At 37.9% G+C, this 23584-nt stretch overlaps 1 protein-coding gene across 1 annotated transcript in view; it reads left to right on the forward strand.

The window, feature by feature from the left end:
* Positions 1-18193, forward strand: part of LOC134651256 (uncharacterized) — a 56381-nt gene extending 38188 nt beyond the window's left edge. Inside the window, exon 2 of the mRNA XM_063506325.1 lies at positions 16736-18193. Coding sequence (XP_063362395.1) covers positions 16737-17552 — 816 coding nt within the window. The 5' untranslated portion in view covers position 16736 and the 3' untranslated portion in view covers positions 17553-18193. The remainder of the gene's footprint in view (positions 1-16735) is intronic.
* The last annotated feature ends 5391 nt before the right edge of the window (positions 18194-23584 follow it).

The raw sequence follows: 23584 nt of genomic DNA on the forward strand, positions 1-23584 counted from the left end.
AGATCAGTGTAAATTTCATTCGATAACGTGACGCGTATTACGCGTTTGCGTTAAGTGTCATTTTGTACGGGATTTTGAGTTTCCAATACGCTTGGCGCGCTCAATATGTTCAAAATTTCACACAAAAATAGACAACTATCGAATAAAATTTACACTAGGGGTTCAGACATAGATATATTACCTATGTTAATATGTAAAATTTCAAGTTATTTTGTAAATTTAGTTTTAAAATGAGACCATATTTTCGATTGTATGGCGGCGGCTACGTTCATGTTAATCTTAAATGACTTCAAACATTATGTGATATCGGAAATATTTCACACTAGCGACCCGCCCCGGCTCCGCATGGATTAACAAATTATACATCGAGCTTCCTCTTGAATCACTCTGTCTATTAAAAAAAACCGCATCAAAATCCGTTGCGTAGTTTTAAAGATCTGAGCATACATAGGGACAGACAGACAGCGGGAAGCGACTTTGTTTTATTTTGTAGTAGTTAGACTTTTGTTTTGTAGTGATTGCTTAGACTAGCTAGATTAATTTGGCTCAAAATATACGCGGGTAAAATTAATTATAATTTACTCCTACTCACTTGATGCAAAAAATTATGATATTAAATCACGAAGCACATGGCTCGCTACATTATTCCACCAATTAACTAGTACATCAGCGCAAATCGTGCCCGATTATATTTCACCCTGTTTAGAATTATGTAACATGAGCACCTAATGAGTGACGTCGTGAATTAATGTTGTACATTAATTTAGTCACGTGTTCAACAGAAACAAGCGAGCTGAAATTGCTTAAATGACATACTTTTCGGGACGTCGCGGTCATAACTCTAAATATACCTACCAAATAAAGGATGACTCACGCTAGACCAGGACGTGTCCGGCCCGGAGCTTCCGGAACTTCGTTTTCACGTGAATCACGTGATCACATCTGTCATAGAAAAGTAAGCGCCGGAAGCTCCGGCCCGTAAACGGCCCGGTCTAACGTGAGTCATCCTTTACAATTCTTAATTTAGCTAAAACATTGAAGCGAAAATCGTCATGTCACGAGCTATTCAAAACGTTATAGGTAGATGTCTCCCTGGAAATTTACTAAAATTGAGAAATTTCTTCAAGGGATAATTTCGGAAATTTCTCATATTTTCTGTGTGAAAATTTCAATTTTTTTGAAGAAATTCCGAACTTGTAGGTACATTCGCCATCAGATATATCGGAGTTGTGAAGATGCTCAAAAATATCTGAACACGCACTCTAACGCCTTGACAGTAAAGGCGTGTTCAGGTAGGTACGCAAAACGCCTGAATACCGACTCAAAACAAACTCAATTCCTCGCTTGTTCTGCCGCCCTAGTACTCTGTTAAGCAATAAGCGCCCCATTTCCTTAAAAAGCCTTTCTAAAAGAAAGGGCTCAAAAGAAAATCGCCAGTTAACCCCCCGGCGCTCGCCCGACCGTTATAATGGTCTCAACTTCGGCAAAGGAAATGTTATGACACTTTCTTGATAGGTTCATTTTGGATTATGTCGTTTAAATAAAATTTCAAGATAACATTGAATCGTATAATCTTATTTACTTACTTATAATCTAATTTAACTTTCTTCATGTACCTACCTACAGTGAGTTGCGAAATTACATGAACAAATTATGAATGAATTCATTGATAAATTCCCCATGCACTTTTGCGGCTGATGGAGTCTGTGCGGAAAGAGAAGTGTCGTAGAATGTGTTGTCTCCCTTACATTATACGACTTTTCTCTTTCCGCACAGACTCAAACTACGAGTACCTATTGTGTCACCGCTTCTTTTTAAAAACATCCTAGAGTTGGACCAAGCTAAGTTCGCAGCGATTTTTATAACCTAGACAATGCAAGTGTAAGTAATGAAAAAAAATGTTTTCACCAACTGATAAAAGCCCTCTTGATCGTTCAAAAACTGATAGCAAAGTTGCATTTTATTCACATGTGAGACAAAGTAATCAAATGCAAAATTGGAATAGATTTTTTATGTTTGCTGGTAGAATTGACTTATTGATGATTTTGAATGATAAATATTTAATAACATTCATTTTGATGTGATTTGGTTTGATTTTGTTTGATAACTTACTTACAGTTAATATTTTCTTCGGGTTGGTGTGGTGAAAAAAAATGTGTTTATTCGGCGGCAAATTTTGTTTTCAACCTTGCCCCTTGTAAAACAAATAACTATTTTTAGGTTGTCTCGAAACACAATTCCTTTGTCGGTAGCGTAAACCGTTTCGTTTATAGATAAAATCACCAAAGCAAAATCAACATGCCGCGTGAAAACTAGTACGTGGTATACGTGCGGTAAATACGAACCGAGGTATTTACTAGCTACACTGACTAGTTATATACCTTACGTAGTTGCAATAAGGTTCAAGTTTAATCAGCTGTGTTCACGGTATTTATAGGTGGAAATGGACGGACTAGATACATTGTTTACGGACAATCGAGTAATTTACGCGACGCACCCATTGCTGGGCTAAATCGATAATAGCAGAGGGAAGTAAATTGATAATCATATGTACCCATGAATATTTTAACTGGATCAGGCATGAGGGGTGCGGGGAAATGACCGAACGGGATAGTTTTATGTATCTTTCAGTAGGCGCAGCAGCAAAAGCGCTATTATTGTTTGTCATTGTCACAGTCTCACATTTTTTTTATTCCTCACCATAAATTAGTATGGATTATGGTGGGCAACAAATAAATTCGACCAATCTTAGTGTCGCATTGCCTATGTTATGTCCCTCACGGACGCACGCGTATACCACATCTGTTTGGATCCTACCATCTATGCATGTACCTCGGTTTAACCATTAACTATTATAACTAACGTATAGAACACAGAACCAGTATTTTGCACCATGGGTTGATGTTGTTTTGACAACAAACCATAGAAGCGGAGCGTGTATCTCGCGACCACAGACTTCGCGACCTATATACGCGTAAGCGCCATGAACTTCACGGCGCTTACGACGTTTTAGTCGCGTGGTACAGATTGCGATTGCGACAATTTCATTGTTTGGTATGGCTTCTCTATAGTAATAATAAGACGATGGTTTTAACCGACTTCAAAAAAGGGGAGTTTTTATATGGTTTGACGCAAACACGTACCTACTTCACGTTACGCTATATCGAATAAAATTCACACTAGGGGTTCTGAGCGGCCGCAAACAAAACACTTGACACTGTATCGAAACCGAATTATTCCAATCGAGCTCGAGTACGGTGAGCCACACGTATCACTGCAATTTTACCTTTCTCGTTAAAACGTGGTTTGTTAAAACCTGTCAGACGGCCTGATTCAAAATTTTTGACGTATCTTAAAGTTCTGATCAAGCCGAGAGTATTATGGAAGCGTCAATATTGCTACATGACTAATTTTCGTTTATGGTATCAATCGATCGGGTTTGTTTTTAGGATCAAATGTCTATATGGGACCCATTGCATTAAAGTAACACAAAAGTCAGAAATTGTAGTCAAAGGCCGACAGTCGCATTTCACTCGCGAAACGCTCTTAACAAAACGATAAATGAACGTGAGGTCAAGGTCTCTGAGAGCCCATCTTGTCGTATGGACAAAACAAGAAAATTGCGTTTTTGTCGGTGAAATATTGCGTTTATGTATATAGTTGCTATACAATATTTTTTTGGATAAAATGTAAGGAATCGAATGGTACCTACCCTTACTTTTATTTTTTGGAAGTTAAAAAAAAACTTAAATTTTGAAACTTTCAGGTCCTGTATTTTTGTAACATTTCCATATTTTATTTTAATATCCACATAATTGTGATAATTTGCTTATTTGCTATCTGTTTTACTAGATTTTGTTATAAAATTTAACATGTGTCATCATCCCTATTCAAATGTACGTGTGTAGACGACAAGTTTTTGCCGCTTTATCAAAACTTGTCAAGCGGCAAAAACTTGTCGTCTACGCGCGTAGCACGCGTAGCTCGCGCTGGCATGCAGTTTTTAGAGATATGCGCTGCGCGCAATATCAAATCAAAAATCCATTTGCATTATGTGACTGTTTGTGTTCTAAATAAATTAAAAAAAAAAAAAAACAGTTGTATACAATCCGAATGCGCCCACGGACCGGAAGAACTGGGACGCGGGCGTTGACTGGGAACAGGGCTGCCAGTACAGTAAAATGCTCCGAGTAACAGTATCTGTGTCAAATGCTGTGCCTAACTACGACTAGATCTTGAACAAGTCACAATACACAATGAGACTTAACGCAAACGCGTACGTCACGTCACGCTATGGAATGAAATTTACACACGGTTACCATCAGTTTGGCACTGACATAAACGCCGTCGAGAACTAATTTACTTTCTATACATCTCGCTCGTACTCGCATATTAGTGCAAACGAGATGTATAGAAAGTTAATTACGTTCTCGACGGCGTTTATGTCAGTGCCAAACTGATGGTAACCGTATAGGGGTACAGCGCGCCAAGCGGGACTATGTTATTTCCATTTTATTATTCTTATCTTCTGCCTCGAACGATATCGTAAAACAATTTAATTTTATTAACTACTTTTTATATTTATATATTGTTTCTTTTTTTACAGGTACTGAACCATTTGGATTGCTGATAATTGACCGATACAGGACAATAGAGATCACACAGTTTGTAAACCATTTTCCTAAAAAAATTACATCGTTTTTTCTCTATAATATATTTATTTTCGTGGATAAACAATACTATAATAGCACAATTCATTGTGTTTGAATCAAACTGCGATTAGATTTATATAATAATCAACTTTTATTGAAAGCTAATTTTTAAAAGCTACTACATCAGTTATGGCACAGAATGAAGAGAGCGCTGACAGCGCGCCACAGACAAACTTATCCTAAAATGTTGCAAGCAACAAATATTAACACTAAGGTTACATACAATATTTTATAAGCTATGTTCAGACTTGTCCTGAACATAATTGGGCCGGGCGAGTTGAGTTTAATTTAGATTTACAGATCAAAAACAAGAATTTAACGAGACACAACATTTAGTCAAGAGGTGAAGGACACAGCTTCGTAATAGGTCTGACATACAATTTGTCCCCCATTTTCACCTCGGCCACTCTAACTCTACCATCCTTTCCAGGAAATATCTTAACTATGCGGCCCATTGGCCAACACAAAGGAGCAGTGTTTACATTTTTCACAAGAACTAAATCACCTATTTTTAAATTTGGTAGGTCATGCTTCCACTTGGGACGACTTTGCAACTGACAGAGGTAGTCTTTAGACCATGTTTTCCAGAAATCCTGCTTTAATCTAGTAACAATGCCCCAAAACTTTCTTAAGCGATTAACTGGGACTTCAGTTAAATCAACATCTGGGTAACTTGTTATCGCCGTACCAATAAGAAAATGACCTGGTGTCAAGTATTTGCCCTCATTAGGATCCAAGGATAGCAAGGGTCTCGAGTTCAAGACCCCTTCAAATTGAACGATCGCCGAGTAAAGTTCCTCAAACGTTAAACAATGATTTCCAACCACACGTTTTAAATGGAATTTGACACTCTTGACTCCGGCTTCCCAGAGGCCTCCAAATTGAGGCGCATAGCTTGGTATAAACTTGAATGAAATATATTTCTTATTACAATATCGATACACAGAATCTCTATGTTCATTTGAACATTGTAAATCATACAATTCTTTGAGCTGGTTTGCAGCACCTTTAAAAGTTTTAGCATTATCACAATAGATAACAGTGGGCATGCCACGTCTAGATATGAAACGATCGAGACATGCTAGGAAGGTTTCAGTTGTTAGGTTCGACACTAGCTCTACGTGTATTGCCTTTGTAGCGAAACATACAAAAAGGGCAATATAGCTTTTTGTAACAAGAGGTTTTCGTATTCTGGCAACTTTCGTGCTAAATGGACCACAAAAATCAATTCCAACATGCTGGAAAGCTCTACTAGCTGTAATCCTCTCTACAGGCAGAGAACCCATCAGCTGCTTTGCAGCTTCAGCCTTCAGACGCAAGCATGTGACACACTTGTTCACTACCTTCTTTACCTCCCTAATACCATTAATTATCCAATATTTTTGAGCCAAGGAACTCAGAACGGCTCTGGCACCCACATGCAAAAGACGCAAGTGCTCCGTTTTAATCAATAACGAAGTAAAAAATGACCCTTTCGGGAGAATAGGCGGATGCTTTCTAGCTTGCGAAATGTCTGCATTTTGCAGCCTGCCGCCCACGCGAAAGACACCACGCTGGTCCACGAAAGGATGTAAATCTGCTATCCCTGATTTAAGAGACCTACCCGATAGCAATGTTTCTATTTCGTTAGAAAAATGTTTCCTTTGCACATTTTTTATTATGACAAGTAACGCTTCTTGAAGCTCTTTAGGGGTTAGCAATGTAGAGTCATATCTATCACCTGACTTTGAAGCATTTTTATAAAAGCGATAAATATACGCTATAACATTTTGAAGCCTATGTAGACTAGAATATTTCTCAAAGAGGTGCGTGAATGAATCATCCCGCTGACTAACATTGCAAGATAAACCTTCGTTAATATTAACATCAAAATGCTTATCATGTAAGTCCTGACTGAGAGCCTTGTTATCAAATGCAGGGTGCAAATAATCCCTGTGTGACAAATATTCAGGGCCGTGCCACCACAATTGCTTTCCTTGCAAGCTTTGGGGCTCCACTCCGCGGGAAACCAAATCCGCGGGATTGTCACATGACTTTACATAGGACCACTGATCCTGATTTGTAAGTTCTAGAATTTTCTTCACCCTATTATTAACATAAGTATTGACCTTTGTTTTTGTAGCCTTGAGCCAACACAAAACTATTTGTGAGTCACTGTATAAATATGTATTATGCGCAAATCTAGCTTTTAGCTTTTCGCTGACTCTAGATGCCAGCTGTGCCAATAGTAGAGCGCTGTTAAGTTCCAGTTGCGGTATAGTAAGGCTTTTAGCCAGTGGGGCCACTTTTGACTTGGCACAAAGCAAACTCGACTCTACACTTCCGTCCGATTTAAAAATTCTTACATAAATGCAGCAACCGAAAGCTTTGAAAGACGCATCTGCATAACCCACTAACTCTACCAACTCACATTCGTGACTATGCACTAACCTAGGCAAAGAGACTCTACCCATCATTTTTAAATTAGCAAGAAATGTTTTCCATGCCTTAAGTTCGGCATCTGGTAAAGCTGTGTCCCAGCCCAAGGGCATAGACCACAAAACCTGCATAAATATTTTTGCTGAAACTATGATAGGAGCTATGAGACCTAACGGATCATAACATTTTCCAATAAATGAAAGAACTGTTCTTTTAGTATGATTGCTATCCTCATCATAGGGGGGACACTCAAATGTTAAGGTGTCTGAGGTAATATCGTACTTCAGACCTAAAGTTTTAATCACATTACTTGAATCTAGATTTATTTGCTCAAAATACTTCAAATTTTCTGGCAAATCGTCCAAAACAGCTGGGTAGCTAGAGCACCATTTATGTAATTTAAAATTACCTAATTTAAATAACTCAATCAACTCTTTTTTAAGTTGGTAAAGATCATTAATATCATCTGAACCAGCTATGACATCATCTACATATGTATTATTTAAAATGGCTTGAGACGCAAGCGGGTAATCATGTCCAAATAATTTTACAAGCTCTATCAAACACCGAGTAGCTAGAAATGTAGAGCTCTTTAGGCCATATGTAACTGTCTGAAGCTGAAGGCAGCGGATTGGCTGGCTAGGACTGTCCCGCCAGAGGATATTTTGAAGGCATCTATGTTCAGGGCTGACAAAAATGCACCTAAACATTTTTTGAACATCACATATCAAGGTGAATAAATAGGTCCGAAACAAAATTAATATGTCAAAAAGCTCACCCTGCACGACAGGTCCATTCAGCATGACATCATTGACTGACAGCTTATTTTTGGATTTCATGCTTCCGTCCATCACAACACGAAGCTTTGTGCTTTTGCTGGCCTCGTTGAAAACAGGATGATGCGCTAGAAAGCTTACTGGTCCATTCAACATGTCATAAGAGTTAATATTGACCTCCCTAGCATGTCCCATTTCAACATATTCATCAATGAATTTTTTATACTGCTCTAGCAACTCTACATTTTTCATAAATTTTCTCTCTATCGAGTAAAATCTTTGTAAGGCAGCCGAAAAGGAGTTACCCAAATTTAGCTCACCTAAGGGGTGTTTTAATGGAATGTCTACCTGAAATTTGTTATTATTCAGAGTAACAGACTCCTGAAATATTTTTTCAGCCTTTTCATATTCATCAGAAACCTTTTGTTGGGGTTCTGGCACCTTTTCGGCTAGCCAAAATTGACTCATAACATTTTCTAATTTTGTACTATCGCTAATAGCAAAATTTGTTACTAAAGCAGTGTTTGAGATATTGCCAGATTGGTTTATCTTGCCACCGACAACATAGCCAAATAAGGTGCTTTGCAAGACAAGCCCCTCAGGCAATTTGATACAATCATTTAATAATGATTCAAAATAAATATCGCTTGCTAATAGCAATGAAATTTCTGATGGCGCATTAAAGTTTTCGTCAGAAAGTTTGACATGGCTTGGAAATTTCAGATTTGAACAATCAATATATTGTGGTGGCAAATGTGCCGTTACATCATCAACAACATGACAGTCAACATTAAACTTAACATCTTCATATTGACAAGACTCCACAGGAATAATTACTGACCTATCCATAGTGGAGGTCTGTTTATTGACCCCAATTATATTTACACATTCTGCCTCAGTGGCAATACCTAGCCTTTCTACAAGAGAAGTTGTGGCAAAAGATTCACTTGAGGCGGTGTCAAGCAATGCACGGCAATAAACATCCCGGCCAAATTTATGCTTTCTTGACACATGTCAAAACAATAGATGCTGCCGCTGATTGCTTGGCATCTGACTCATCCTCAGTATGCAAAAGGGTATTATGATGACCTTTACATATTTTACATTTAAACTTGTACTTACAAGGTTTATCTGCATGAGAGTTTATACAAACTGTACACAGCTTCTTCTCTTGCACAAAAGCCAAGCGGTCCTCGATGGAGGCTTCCTGAAATTTTACACAATTATAGATTGCATGGCCAGGTTTAGTACAAAATTTACAACCAGGTAATGATGCTACAACATTAGCAACCTTGGGGTAAGATTTGAATTTAAGAGTACCTACATTCTCATTTAGGGTAATCTTTTGAGGCAAACTATCCTCTAGCGCCATAGCACGCCTTTCTAAAAATTCAATAAACTCCGACATCGTTGGAAGAGCTTGTGGGTCTCTCTCTAAATGGAAAGCCCGGCTAGTATATTGATCTAGCTTTCTGGATAATATTGAAATGAGCAACATATCCCATTTATCGACAGGTTCCTTTAAGTTTTTAAGTGCATGCAGCTGCTGCTGCACTTGTGATACAAATGACCTTATAGAGGCCGCAGTTCCCTTAGCCATGCATGGGATGTCTAAGATAACATGTATATGGCTTATGATAAGCCTGGACTTATTGTCATAACGCTTTTTTAATAACTCTAATGCCTCTAGATATGAGGCATTGACTAAAGGCAAATTTACAATGACAGATAGCGCTTCATCAGACAAAAACTTTCTTAAGTAAAACAACTTCTGTACATCTGATAATGTTTTGTTCTTATCAATCACTGCTATGAACATTTCATAAAAGGGTTTGAATAGAGTAAAGTCCTTACCGTTGTACACTGGTATGTCAACATGGGGTAACTTCGAAGAAGAAACTCCAGCAGCTTGAACCGTATCTGACCCTCGTAGAGACCTGAGAGTCTCATTAATCATAGCTATCGTGCTAAAGTAGCGGTTCTCAAAGTCACCTGCATCCTCTGTGTCCTTGTCATCAAGGTTCAATATATCAAGTTGGATTGCCTCATAATCTTTGAGGGACGAGGCTAGTTTTTCCTTACGAGCCTCTAAGGACTCCAACGAGGCGGAATTTAAACTATTGGAGTCGTTGACAAACTGCTCGATGCGAGTCATAGATGCCTTGACTTGGCCGCGCATAATTTTTAACTTCTTGAGCTCCGCCATTGCCGTATTTCATAAAACAAACGCTCAATATAACTGTAAACACTATTTAAGCACAAACCCGCACTTTGGTACAAGAACTTGTTAAAAATTGCAGTTGAAAAGTATAATAACAGTATGTTATGCAGTTGCACAAACCGTGAAGAAAATTCCGATTGACAGACGTCACTGTGACAGCCACTTGTCACTTTTACCGCCAACTCTGAAAAGGCAGCCACACACGCACCGATGACGACGTTCCGTACTACCAACCTTACAATCTAGTCCCACCTGAGTTGACAATCTGTCAAAACGTTCTCGATGTACCGCTCATACAAATCTGCCGGTACTTGCACAAAAATTCCTTTGTGCCGACGAACGGGAACTTTCGCAATGATCGTTGCAGCACGGAAATAAACGATTTCGGGATAATATCAACCAAAATCACAATGATAGCTTCGTCCAAGCTATGGGTTGGACGAGGTTGCGGCGGGCGGCGACAAGATATAGCAAGTCACGTTCGCCCTGCCAGCAAGCGAAGCTCGTAGTATAACCACCGAACCACTGATTCTAAACTTTTTTTTTTAAACCGCGAAGGACCAAATTCGCATGTTTGAATCAAACTGCGATTAGATTTATATAATAATCAACTTTTATTGAAAGCTAATTTTTAAAAGCTACTACATCAGTTATGGCACAGAATGAAGAGAGCGCTGACAGCGCGCCACAGACAAACTTATCCTAAAATGTTGCAAGCAACAAATATTAACACTAAGGTTACATACAATATTTTATAAGCTATGTTCAGACTTGTCCTGAACACATTGTTCATCCTATTAAAAGAGACTCATATAAAAATGGGTTATCGTCTTATAAACATATATATGCTTCTATATGCCTATCTTTTGTTTTATCTGTACGACCCTAGGCAATTGGTTTATCATACATTAAACATCTAAATCAAAATTTTAATTCGAGATCCGATCATAATAATATATCCCAAAATTTGACAGTCAGTTAATTTGACAGCCATATTAAAAAACTATCTTTAAATAAATCGTATTGACACCCCTAACAACTGCAGTTGGCACTTCGCCAGGGCTTGCCCAACGCAACCACCTGGTTGCCGACACCTGTCCTTACCAGAAACATTTAATAAAATGTTGGCAACTACAGCCAAACGCAACAAGTATTGCCAGTTGACGACACCTGTCTTTACTAGCAATATTTCTAAAATGTTCGAAACCACTGCGAAACGCAACAAGTCCCGCGGGTTGACGACATCTGCTCTTTACATGGCAAGTGCAGTTACAGATGTAGTGCATAATTATTTTCCTTCGTATTTTTACGGAAATGTACAAACATGTCTTGCTATTTCAGTACAAAAAGTACTGACGTTGACTGAAGTAGCATGACAAATACGAACGTTTCCGATAAAATACGATGGGAAACAATTATGTACTACATCTGTTAACAAGTAATTTCTAGGATAATATTGTTTCCTCCTATTGCTCTACGGATTAAAGAGTTTTAGACCTTATATCTTTGCAATATGGATCAATTTTATTGTCAGCCGTATGTGATTGTTAATAGTGTGATACATTTTGATAGACCCAGCGTTCTATAATGTAAACTTCCGCTTGTATTGGCCCTACTGCAATATTGGAACAGAGTCAATAAACTTTATAGGATATTAGAGCCGATTCTGATTTAGAAATTTGTTACAGTTTTGATTGACAAGACCTAGACAATCTCTTGAGTTCTTGACGGTCACTATCACTATATACCCAGGCATCTCACGGGCACCAATTAGTGCGAGCGAGATGCCTAGTCACTCGACTTTCATTGCGTTCTCATTGCACTAATCAGCGTTAACGATCGCCAAGGTATCAAAACAAGATCATAACCGTAACAAATTTTAAAATCAGAATCGTTTTTGTCACCTGAACCTGTCCACAATTTCGCAATAACTTCAAAGTTAAAACCAAAAAACACTCTATTCGAGTTCTTTTGAACAATTGATACACCAAAGATGACTGTTCACAGATACCTACAGCTGAAAAACCTTTAAAAGAGTCAAACAACGCTCTTTGAACTCGAAAACAAAAAGGTTTTATAACTCCCGCAATTTTCACTGAACAAAAGCCGTGCGCAATCCAAAAGGTCTTCACCGCCATATTGTTCCTATTATAAAGGCTTTTTAAATTAATTGTAACGCATTGTATTCTCGGTGACAGAACGACTTAAAAGACTAGTTGTTTCTAAAGAACCCCTAGTGTAAATTTCATTCGATAGCGTTAAGTCTTATTTTGTATGGGATTTTGAACAGCGCGCCAAGCGGGACGATTTGGACACTCAAAATCCCATACAAAATGTGACTTAACGCAAACGCGTACGTCACGTCATTCTATCGAATGAAATATACATTTCACCCGAGTTAAACACGCAACTTTTCATTTCTAATACAAGGAAAGTAAAATACATGCGTTATTTACGAAACCTAGAGGATTCCTCGTACACACGTTACACGGAGCTTGGACACTTGTACTATTGTTCTGTGTTTGAACACTGACCTCCTGGACGCTAAGGGCCTACGGCCCTACGCGGAGCTCGGCCTTCGGCCTTCGGCTTGTTGTTCCATCCGCTACTATTGAAGATGATTCTTAGCTTAGGTTTAACTCACTAGATAGCGCTGTTATAATTTTTCAGTTATCTTGTGAGTTAAAAAGTTATGAAAATGGAGGGGTGAAACATTTTATTTCGTGCTAAAAATCTTAGAGATTCGAGTAATCGAAGCCCCACTGTCATTTTACCGAATTGTATTCTTAGTGCTAGCCAATCCTTATCTCAAATGACGGGCCCGTGTTATTTAAGCGTCTAGACTTTGGCAGTAAAATAATCCGCCATTCATCGCCGCCTAAGCTCACAGCCATCAAACATACGTCTTATGTACAATATGTACATAAGTGTACGGCCTCAGTGCGAGCGGTTAGCGGGGCGCGCAGCGTGGCGGCGAGCGTTTTGATTTGAGCATCAGCGTGCACTCGTCCGCTTGCATATATTATGTTTGCATTCGGAACGTTATATGATCTTGCCATCAAATGGCAAGGTTCGTTCCGAAACCCTAATTAGTTTAGGATTTCCGGTTGAATTTCAAAATGGCGAGAATATTTTTTTGTTTTTGCTCATTAATTGTTCATTCATTAGTATTTATAGTTTACGTGGAAGTTTGCAACTAATGAAGAATTAGTTTTGAAACGCGTTTAATCAATATTTGTAAAGTTCATCTATCACTTTACTATAGCTGGTCAACCAAATCTTGTGAGTAAAAAAAGGCGCGAAATTCAAATTTTCTATGGCACGATATCCCTTCGCGCCTACATTTTTCAAATTTGCCGCCCTTTTCTACTGTAAAGACCTAGTTGACCAAGTATAAAAGCAACACCCGAACAAGGTCATGCTCTACGAGCACACTTTTGATATTGGCGATATCGTTAAGTATATTTTGATATCCCCTTGACACTGGCAAAATTGTCCCACTGTCTCAGATGTCATACGAGTAAATATATAAAAGAAAATGAACTGACACTGAACCAGACGCCAGACTTCCTTTTCATTTTCCTCATCTTCCTGACGTTGTCCCGGCATTTTGCCACGGCTCATGGGAGCCTGGGGTCCGCTTGGCAACGAATCCCAAGTTCTTATTGGGATAAGTCCGGTTTCATCACGATGTTTTCCTTCACCGAAAAGCGACTGGTAAATATCAAATGATATTTAGTACATATAGTTCCGAAAAACTCATTACCGGCGCGACCTCCGGATTGCAAGTCGCACGCTCTTACTCGTACCGCTAGGCCACCAGCGCTATTTAAATTAGTTAAGTCGCGATTAGCCGAACTTAGTGTTAATAAACCTGAAAAAGTATCAAATAAGCTTCATCTTACCCTCTAGGACTCGAGATACATCTCAAGTGAAGACTCTTCATTGGAGCTCGACTCGAGAGGCCTTTGGTTCCGATGGTTCAGTTCAGAAAGCTTTTTAAGAACCAGCCGTATAGTTGACCCTTTACTTAACCTAATAAATAAGAATGTGTCAAAAATATCATTCTTTGATAACGGATGTTTTTTTTTAGAGGTTTGGTTTTTAAATTGGCATAACTGTTTCTAGTGATTGTCAATTTAACAGTTGGCGGGATATTTGTGGTCAGTACGTTTTGCCATTTTCACAATGAATAAACTTAAGTACTCCAGAACAACGATTGCAAATTGTGCAAATTTATTTTGAAAATCAAAATCACCATCAATTTATTGCGGGAAACATTCGATGAGCGCATAATTTCCCGTAATGGACCTGTAAACTGGCCTCTATGATCGTCGACCACTTGGAAGCCAACATTCGCCGAGTTATTGCCAATATATACGGCCCCAGTTGCTCGAAAAAGTGGTCGAAAATTGGACTTCCCGATTACGCTTCATTCGAGCCAGCCGTGGCGCCCATATGCCCGAAATCATTTTTAAGAACGAATGGCATAAGAATATCTTTTAAATAAAACCAATACCATTATAATAAAATTTATTTTTACGTGTTTTATTTAATTTTGAATTTGTATACCTTTAAAAAAAACACCCTTTACAAGCTTTTACTTCAACAGGCAAGTAATACTCATCTTACATACATCTTACACTTCTGTGTCCATCATCAGATCAGCACGACTGTAAGGTCAATGTGGCTAATTGCGTCATAGGGACTATTCCGTCCACTAGCGTATATTTTATTGATTTTCAATCGTAGGAAAAAAACCATTTGCTTTTGATTGCTGAAACTAAAAGCAATCGCTGCTTTGTCGATGAATTTATCAAGTTTGTTCGTTGTTCGAGATAAACGCTAATGGACGGAATAGTCCCTATGACGGAATTAGCCACATTGACCTTACCATAATATTGCACTGCCGCCCAACATACATATGTATATAAAGTTTCAGCTCAATCAAATAATAGGAAGTAGGTCTAATTTAGCTTGCAAGATTTGACCTGAACAAACATACTTACATAATTATTACAAACAAACAATGCAAGATTAAAGCTTGTAAAAGCTTCACATAGCTAAGCCTCTTCTATTCTATATCTCTAAGACTCCATAGCTGACCTGATTAACTACTTGCGAACTACCTTAGTTAAACAGTAGATCTGTCAAAATGTTAGGCACATTATTATCAGAGGGGCTACCGCAAAAACCGAATTTCGCAAATTGCGGGCATTTTTCTCTGTCACTCTAATTACGCCTTCATTGGAGTAAAAGAGAAAGATCTCCGGAATTTGAGAATTCGGTTTTCGCGGTAGCCCCTATGTTATCAACCTCCAGACGGCAAAGCGCCATAACTCCCGTTCCGCATAAATTGCGCAGATCTCTCATCTCAAGTTAGAAGTAGGTTTTAACTTTCGGCAGTTCCGCCATTTTTCACGAGCCGGAAAAATTCTGATGGCATTCTTATGAAATATCGCAGGTTCATCAGAAAGGCACGTGGAAATTTAGGAATATTTTTGAATCTAAAATTGTGCATTGAATAAGTTTAAGTACCTATAACAAATTGAAATTAAATCAGATGGAATGCAGATTAGGAATAATAAATTGGGCGAAACGCGTTAAATAATTGACAAGGTCAAGAAAAGAAGTTAGTACATTATAATAACATGTAAAAAATATTAAATAATTGTATATATATGTTATGAAAAAAATACATTATTGATTAACTAGTTTACATTTTTTAGATACAATAGGCACAGGCAGACTCGCCCACGGACCTATAAAAATGTCTCCCGTTTCATTCTAATTTGAATCTTCATTTTAACATATTAAAATTGCATTTGTCTCGACACATTTTGATGTCTGGGGGGTTAGAGGATAAAAAGGTAAAAAAGAACATTAACCTATCGGATTGGTTACAATAAACTTTGTTATAACTAAGATAAGGCATAAAGTTACCCATTTTATTTTACGAAATGTCAGTTACATATATGTTATTCAAGTCCAATCCAATGTGATTTAACGATATAGGTAATAGGCTATTACTCCGCCCTATAGGCCCCGTCTACACTTAGACAGGGGCTGACACGCACCCTTGATTTATGCTTAAGTCTCTGCTTGATGAGATTTTCTGGAATGCCTTTTAAAGTACCAGTAAGATAACTAAATTTAAGTTTTTCGAACGCAGAAGATACGTTACGGTGCTGGCAATCTTAGTCTGCAGTTAAAAAAGTTCAACAAGACTAGTTTTAGTAATTGCAGACTTCAAATCTCATTAGCGTGGTGACTAAATCTGAATTTTATACTCTTGGGTTAAGTTAAGCTCCAAGAATATAACCTAATTAAATTATTTGTTTCCAATTTTAATGCCACAATACTGTAGATTTTAGAAGAGTCAGGCGGATAACACACAGAACCGCCGAGGGGCGCCGAATGCGGTTGCATCAGGTGCGCGGTTTAAATTATTAATAATAACAAAGTTTCGAAACGCTCGACGCGTTGCGCCGTGTGTTATCCGCTTGTGCCGCCGGACCGGCGTATCTTGTGCGTGGCGGCGCGGCGCGGGCACGGGTGCGGTGCCGGCCGAGGCCGCCACACACACTCACCCGTGCCCGTGCTTGCAGGATGCACGCCGTGGGCCTCCACTCCGCGCTCGCCATCCGCCGCGAGCGCAAGCGCCGCGCCGAGCAGCAGCGCGCCAAGGAGCGCCGCTACTCCCTGCAGTCCACCGAGTCCGGCGTCACCTCGCCGCACTGCTCCACCGGCAGCCTCGAGCGGCGCCGCTTCAAGAACACTCGCACCAGCGAGAATGAAGTCGTCTCCTCCGTGGGCATGCTCCATCTCGGAGTCGTGTTCCTCGTCCTCTCCTTCTTCCTCATCGGCTCAGGTTTACTTCCCGATGACGTCACGTCCTGGAGCACCATCGGCTCCGGCAATTGGTTTAACGAGCTAGTGTGGTCCGGATTGTTCGCGCTCGGGATAGGAATATTCTTGATCGTGCTACACAAATACTTGACTAAGAGCGAGGAGCAGGCGCTGGAGGAGTACGTGCAGCGTCAGCTGACGCGATCGCGATCAGGTCACCGGCTAGAGAGAGATACGGAGACGGGAGGTCATACGACAAAACACGCGCGGCGAGCGCGCGCCGCTGAAGCCCTACCTGAAACCATTACAGAGACCTATACCGAGCCACCGCCGGACCGAGTGCACGGCTTCGTCAACGCACTAGCCCTCAACGGCGACGCTCTCAGAGAGTCTCCGCTCGAGCAGATAGTAGAGGAGGAATGCTCCTTGGCTTCAGAGAGTGAGAAGCGACTGGGCAAGTTCAACCGCGACACGTACTCGACGCCGTCGGTGGCGCCGAGCCTCAGCCCCGGCTCGCCCTCCGACACGCGCGAGCTGCTGGCCGACGGCCGGTACATGATCATGTCGCGGATGTGAACGACCACGCCTTCCCGGCTCTTTCGCATTCTTAGTGCCACTTGATTGTACCCTGACAATTTACTTTGGTCCTTAAACTGGGTTTCAGTGCCGCTCGATTCCTACGTTAATCCGATGACTTTTGAGGCGGGGCGCCGGTAGTGCGTCTATCGAGGTCTTCTGCGGCGCCCGCGCCCCTCCCCGTGGTGTATGTAATGTTTCGGCGCTTGCGGCAGACTATCAGTGGCGTTACTTAGATCAACAGCTTCTCTATTTTATATTTTAACAGACGGACCAACTCTCGGTAGATTTTAGTGTTAAGTCGTAACGCGTTATCCTCTTTTAATTGCAGTTGGAAACTGAAAAAAAACGGTCGGAAACTATGGGAGAAAACGATCATTAAGTCGAATTGCAATTCGAAGAGGTGATAACGTATTGTATATTTTATCAATTATCTATGGGAATCCGTATGTATTGGCTTGAGACTGATTGTTAATATACTGTACTTATACCTGACGGTTTTATACGATATTAATTACTGTTTGTTTGCCTATTACTTCACTGCTTACAGAAAATACTTTGTATTCTTGATATTGTATTAGTTCTACTGTCAACTATACCTGACGCGGCCAATGACGATCCGTATGACAGTTCCTCGAAATATTTTTGTTACATTTCAAAATAACAAAAATGTGTTAAAGTACCAAAAAAGTCTAGAAACCTTTGACTACCATACAAATAATGTACTCCATATAAATAATGATATGTCATAGGAATAGTCATTCGCCGCGTCAAGTATAGTTTTACTTGGTCTGAGTAGTTTTAAACTTTTAACGGAAAGGATTAGCGGTCATGTTTAGTGATTACAAATTTAACCCTTTTTAATTATATTTATTGAGAAGAAAAGAAAATTTACCTTTTAACTGCATGGCATGTAGTTTAAAATAATAACAGCCCGTTTTTGAATTTCATACAGTCTTCGTATCAAGTGCCAAAATATTTAGGGCATTTTTTTCTATATACGATTAAATTCACAGCAGTTTTACCAGATCTTGTAGTTTATTTACTGTGATTCACTCTGCATTTATAAGGTTGTAATTTGTAACTAATTTAGTTAATATCCTGCATTTTAATAATTAGTTTGGTTGTGGCTGTGACAAGGAGCGACTGCGAGCGACGAACGCGAGTCGTCGATATCTTAACATTTGCCTTTTGCGAAAAAGGACGCAAGTCCAGTTGTATCTACTTTCGCGGAAGGAACAAATATATATTGATATATATAGTGAACATTGATATTAATTATAAGCTTAAGGACACGAGCTTAGCTTCACTTCACCATGCTCAAACTTTAATATTATTCTTAGTTCTTTTATAACTTTCCCTCTCCTAGTATTTTCAATCTCCTTTTAAATCTTCGCAAAGGTCGATGTGATAATTTTTTAACGCTACATCCCAACGCATCCTACTATGTATTACTGAGTTGTGAATGTAACACCAAATTGAAAAAAAATATCACATTTACCATGTCGTTACTCTAGTTCACAATCGTACTAATTACGGATAATTTTTTTTGTAAAATTACGACCATAGTGCACAGTAATAAAGTTGTTATTAAAATAAATAAAATTAGTACGACTGTACTAGGGTATCGATGTATAGTTTTTGGATCCTAGCTCTAAAACTTTAAACTAATCTAAGTGCTGTCTATAGCATTGCCTTATAACGAACTGTCTCACCAGGTGTGTGTAATGTATGAGCACAATTTACTACTAAATAACTAATAGCTGTAATGTACTGTGAGAGAAAAATATCAAAATATGACGCAATCTCAGTGAATTGACAAAAACGCACGTTTTTTGGTATTTTCCTATCATATATATTATCATAGTTAGCTTCATTTCGAATTGGTCCTTCCATTTAAGTTACATTGATTTATCTTTAAATATTTTGAGGGTCTTGCCAAAATAATTAAAATACGACCTGTCGCTTAGTTACAGAAACATAGTAAAATTATATAAATAAGAAGCTATCTTAAATACATTTTCCTTCTACGTAGAATTTACTATCGCGAGTATTTATACAAACTTGCTAGCTTTGGCACTTTCCATATGTGTGTTTCTTTCTTTCCACTGTGTTGAAATTATAGTTGCTTTGTTCAACCGATCTTATCCTTCTGGAAATCTTGAAGCTTGCTCGCTTGCTCTATTAACTTTCTCAATATTTTATTTCACCTTTTTCCTTGAAAATCTGTCCAAAACAAGAGTAACCTTACTTACAAAATGATCAAACATCGAAGGACCAATTCGTGTGAGGCCTAAGATTATTGTCATATCTGTCTCGATGTCTAGTCTCAGCTAGCTTGTGTGACGTTTTTACTGAAATACAGTAGCCTAACCACGAGTTTGACACTAACATATTCGCTAAAGTCTGCGTAAGTTACTTTATATACATCTCGCTCGCACTATGTAATACGCCATTACGAGCGAGATGCATAGAAAGTACGCGCACATGCTAGCGAATATGTCAGTGTCAAACTCGTGGTAAGGCTACAGAACACGTTCAAATTACGAATAAGAAATAAGTCGAGATTATTCCTCTTTTAAACTTAATTCTACTATTTTGAAATGATCAAAAACCATTCCATTTTACAGTTAAAAAATACAGGTATTTAATGGTAGTGTTGCGTCTCAACGGAAATGGTCGATCATATTGGGCTAGATTATCATCACATTTTTGTACACTAGGTATATGAAGTGATAAATATATGAAAATGTTTTTCCTAAGCAAATTGTAAAAAAATATATTTATGGGTTACACTATTTTGCTTAAAGGGGCGACGTTATGCTGGCATATACAGTGCTTAATATTTTGACTTGTACATTGTTTATATAATAATGAATATAATGTTTATTTAAATGTAAAATTTACAAGGTTATTTTGAACCGTTGCCAAGCCGCCAAACTTACAATATCGTAAATTTTTCAATGTATACTATAATTAAATTTTGTTTGTATTCGTTTCTACTGAGATTTAATTCGCAAGCACAAAAAGTTGTGATATCATACAGACATCCTTTGTTTGTTCGCACATTTTAAAGTCAAAGATTTCAGATCCTGTGATTATTATAGTTTGTATTTCATATATTTATTATTCGTATAACTCCTAAACTCAAGTGAAGTGGCGTATCATAATACAAATAAATTCGATCGATCACTATTCTTTACTAAATAAATAGTAAGGCCAATGTGGCGAAGACCGTCTACCAGGTAAGACCATCTACAAGCTCTTTCGTCGCTTCTAACTCTTGTACACAGTCTCCACTTACAGTAAATTTTAAAGTATATCCGATCTTCTCCACACTGGCCTTAAATACCATTTTGAACTGACACAGAGAGATTGCTAATATACTTATGCGCTTTAGTGTAGACCTTTTACTTTATTGGTACAATTTTTACTGATACTATTCAGTGTTTACCGTGTCGCCTTATAAATATCTGAAAATAAATTATATCATTTTAAGTTAAATAATGATTATCGGCCCATATTGGTGGTGTTTTAGAAAACGATATCTAACACACTTTATCGTACACAGTTTGTATGGTCGTCTATGAATTAATATTTTCGGTACTTGAAGTTTTCAATTGGTCAAGATGGTAACAGCATTAATAACCTCAATTTAACATTCAGCAAAATCTAAGATCACATTTATTTTCGTGATTATATTAAAAGTCCACGGTAAACACTGATAAAATTTTAGTAAATTAATGTCAATCCAAATGCACATAATAATTATATTGTAATAGCGAAATATTATAGAGATTGCACACATTGATAATGAAATTTCTTGTGCCTACACTACTTTTATACTTAGGTATTTTATTAGGATAATTCAATTTAATATATTTGCTATATAAGTACTTATCACTTGTACATATTTCATTCGTATTCAACGTAATCGATTTAATAATTACTCATTCAGGAGAAGCAATAAATAATCTTTACAATTTATTATCAAAACTAAAAAGAATCAGAATTAAGAGTCAATCAAACTATGATAACATAATTTAGAGTGCTACCACACAAATAGATCGATCATTGATTGATCTATCAATGAACGCAAATTAATCATCGATTCGTTTTGGTTATAACGCATATATAAACAAAACACAATCACTCAACGATCGATGTCGGCGTGGTGAACTTTTTAAACATTATCTGAAATATAGTTCGTTTCACGCACAAGGGGAAATTTTAAACGAGATAACCCAGTTCCATCATCAGTTTCTTCTGGATAAAGTTTGTTTCATATCACGAGCAGAAATACGCGGCAAGTTGTAGCCTACTTCGCTATGTCAGCGGCACATTTATTTCTACCAATGCATTCATACTCGTAAAGTCATGAGAACATTTTGTCCGTCTCGGTGCATTCAGCAAAATCGCATAAAACTCGCTCTTTCAACAGAGTCGCATGAAACTCGAAATGGATGCAGAAGATGCACTTAAGTATTCTAGGGGACGCAAATGAATGCAAAGGCTTCATTACGACGCTGCCTACACGTAACGTACCTACATAAAAAGATAAAAACGCGACACTATTAAGGGAAAAAGTAAAAACAACTTCTGCGAAAGTTTGTACCAAATTATAAAAGCTTTTTTCGGTAAAACCATTTACTTCTATTTAGTTGGCAGCGTATATTATTCTTCATCATTGTGCACTATATATCATGGAATTTGGATTTATCTTTTAAATTATTTTTCATGAGTGTTGTCATGTGTATGTCGAGCTTTAAAAATTCTACTATTTTAATATGTAATTAATAAAAATGTAGAAATTTGCTGCTTTAAAACGAAATTTAAGCATTATTTTGGAATTTCGTAGTAGGTACCTAATTATGCCGTTTATGTTGACCCTGGCAGAAATAAATGTGCTAAAAAGTTAACTAAAGTGATGTCCCAATTTTATACAAACTAGGTGTTTTATTATATTATGTAATAGTATGTGGTTTGGTGTATCGCTCAACATGTTCGGTGTATTCATTTCTTTCGGTGTCGTCATATTTATAAACGCTTTTGCGCTATTTTACAAGCTCTTTACATGATTGTACTATTGTATTAGCACATTGTAGTGTTTGTTGGGGTGTAAAAGAAACTATTGTTTCAATAGATGTCATCACGGTGTTACCAAACTAGCGTATCGGATGCTGCACTTATGCTTCGATCGTCGATTGGTCGATACTCCGATCGACAATCGATCTATGCCAAGTTACCGACTCACGCCATCTATGAAACATAATGTGAACTTGTTTCTTTTTACGTCTCAACGTAAAGTAACGAAATGGAAATATTGTAAGTGTCATGTGCATAAATTACTCGTAATTTTTTACAAGTCTAACGCTGACATAAAAACGAATGAGACAGAAACATCTGAAGCAGACATTTAGGTCTGTTATAAGTTGCGAAACATAAACATGTCCATAAAAAAATTACATTCCTGTTCGTATAATACCTAGGTACTCAAGAGATTTTTCAATTTATCAATATTACTACATTATCTATAATTCCTATATCAGTATTTTTATGCATGCGACATGGGAGTATAGCCCATCTTTTTGCTAAACAGTGATACTAATGTAAACTAAGCACAAATAATAGTGAAATTGTATAAAACACGTAAATCCCTACAGTATTCTAGCGATCTAAAAATAAGGGAACGATGTTTAATTAAAACCATTAAAAACTACTGTCAAATCGAGAAAGTGACGTTTAAATAAAAACTTGTTTAAAAACTGCCACTCGCGTCTGTAAATAATTACATTAATATCTTAATTAAAACGTAATTTAAACTCTTGTAAAATCTTGCATGTTTAAGTTACGCGCTTTCTCCATTTGGCGGCTTCACGCGTCATCCACCAAAAGCGTTTTGTTTCACTCAATTTATTACACTTATTATTATTAAATTACGATTATTAAATAATTGTATTGTTCTTTTATTCAAAATTCTTGAAGTTACAACAAAAGTAGCGATAGGTAAGTTAGACCATTTTTATAAGCAG

This window comes from Cydia amplana, chromosome 9, assembly GCF_948474715.1.
Source record: "Cydia amplana chromosome 9, ilCydAmpl1.1, whole genome shotgun sequence".
Lineage (NCBI taxonomy): Eukaryota > Metazoa > Arthropoda > Insecta > Lepidoptera > Tortricidae > Cydia > Cydia amplana.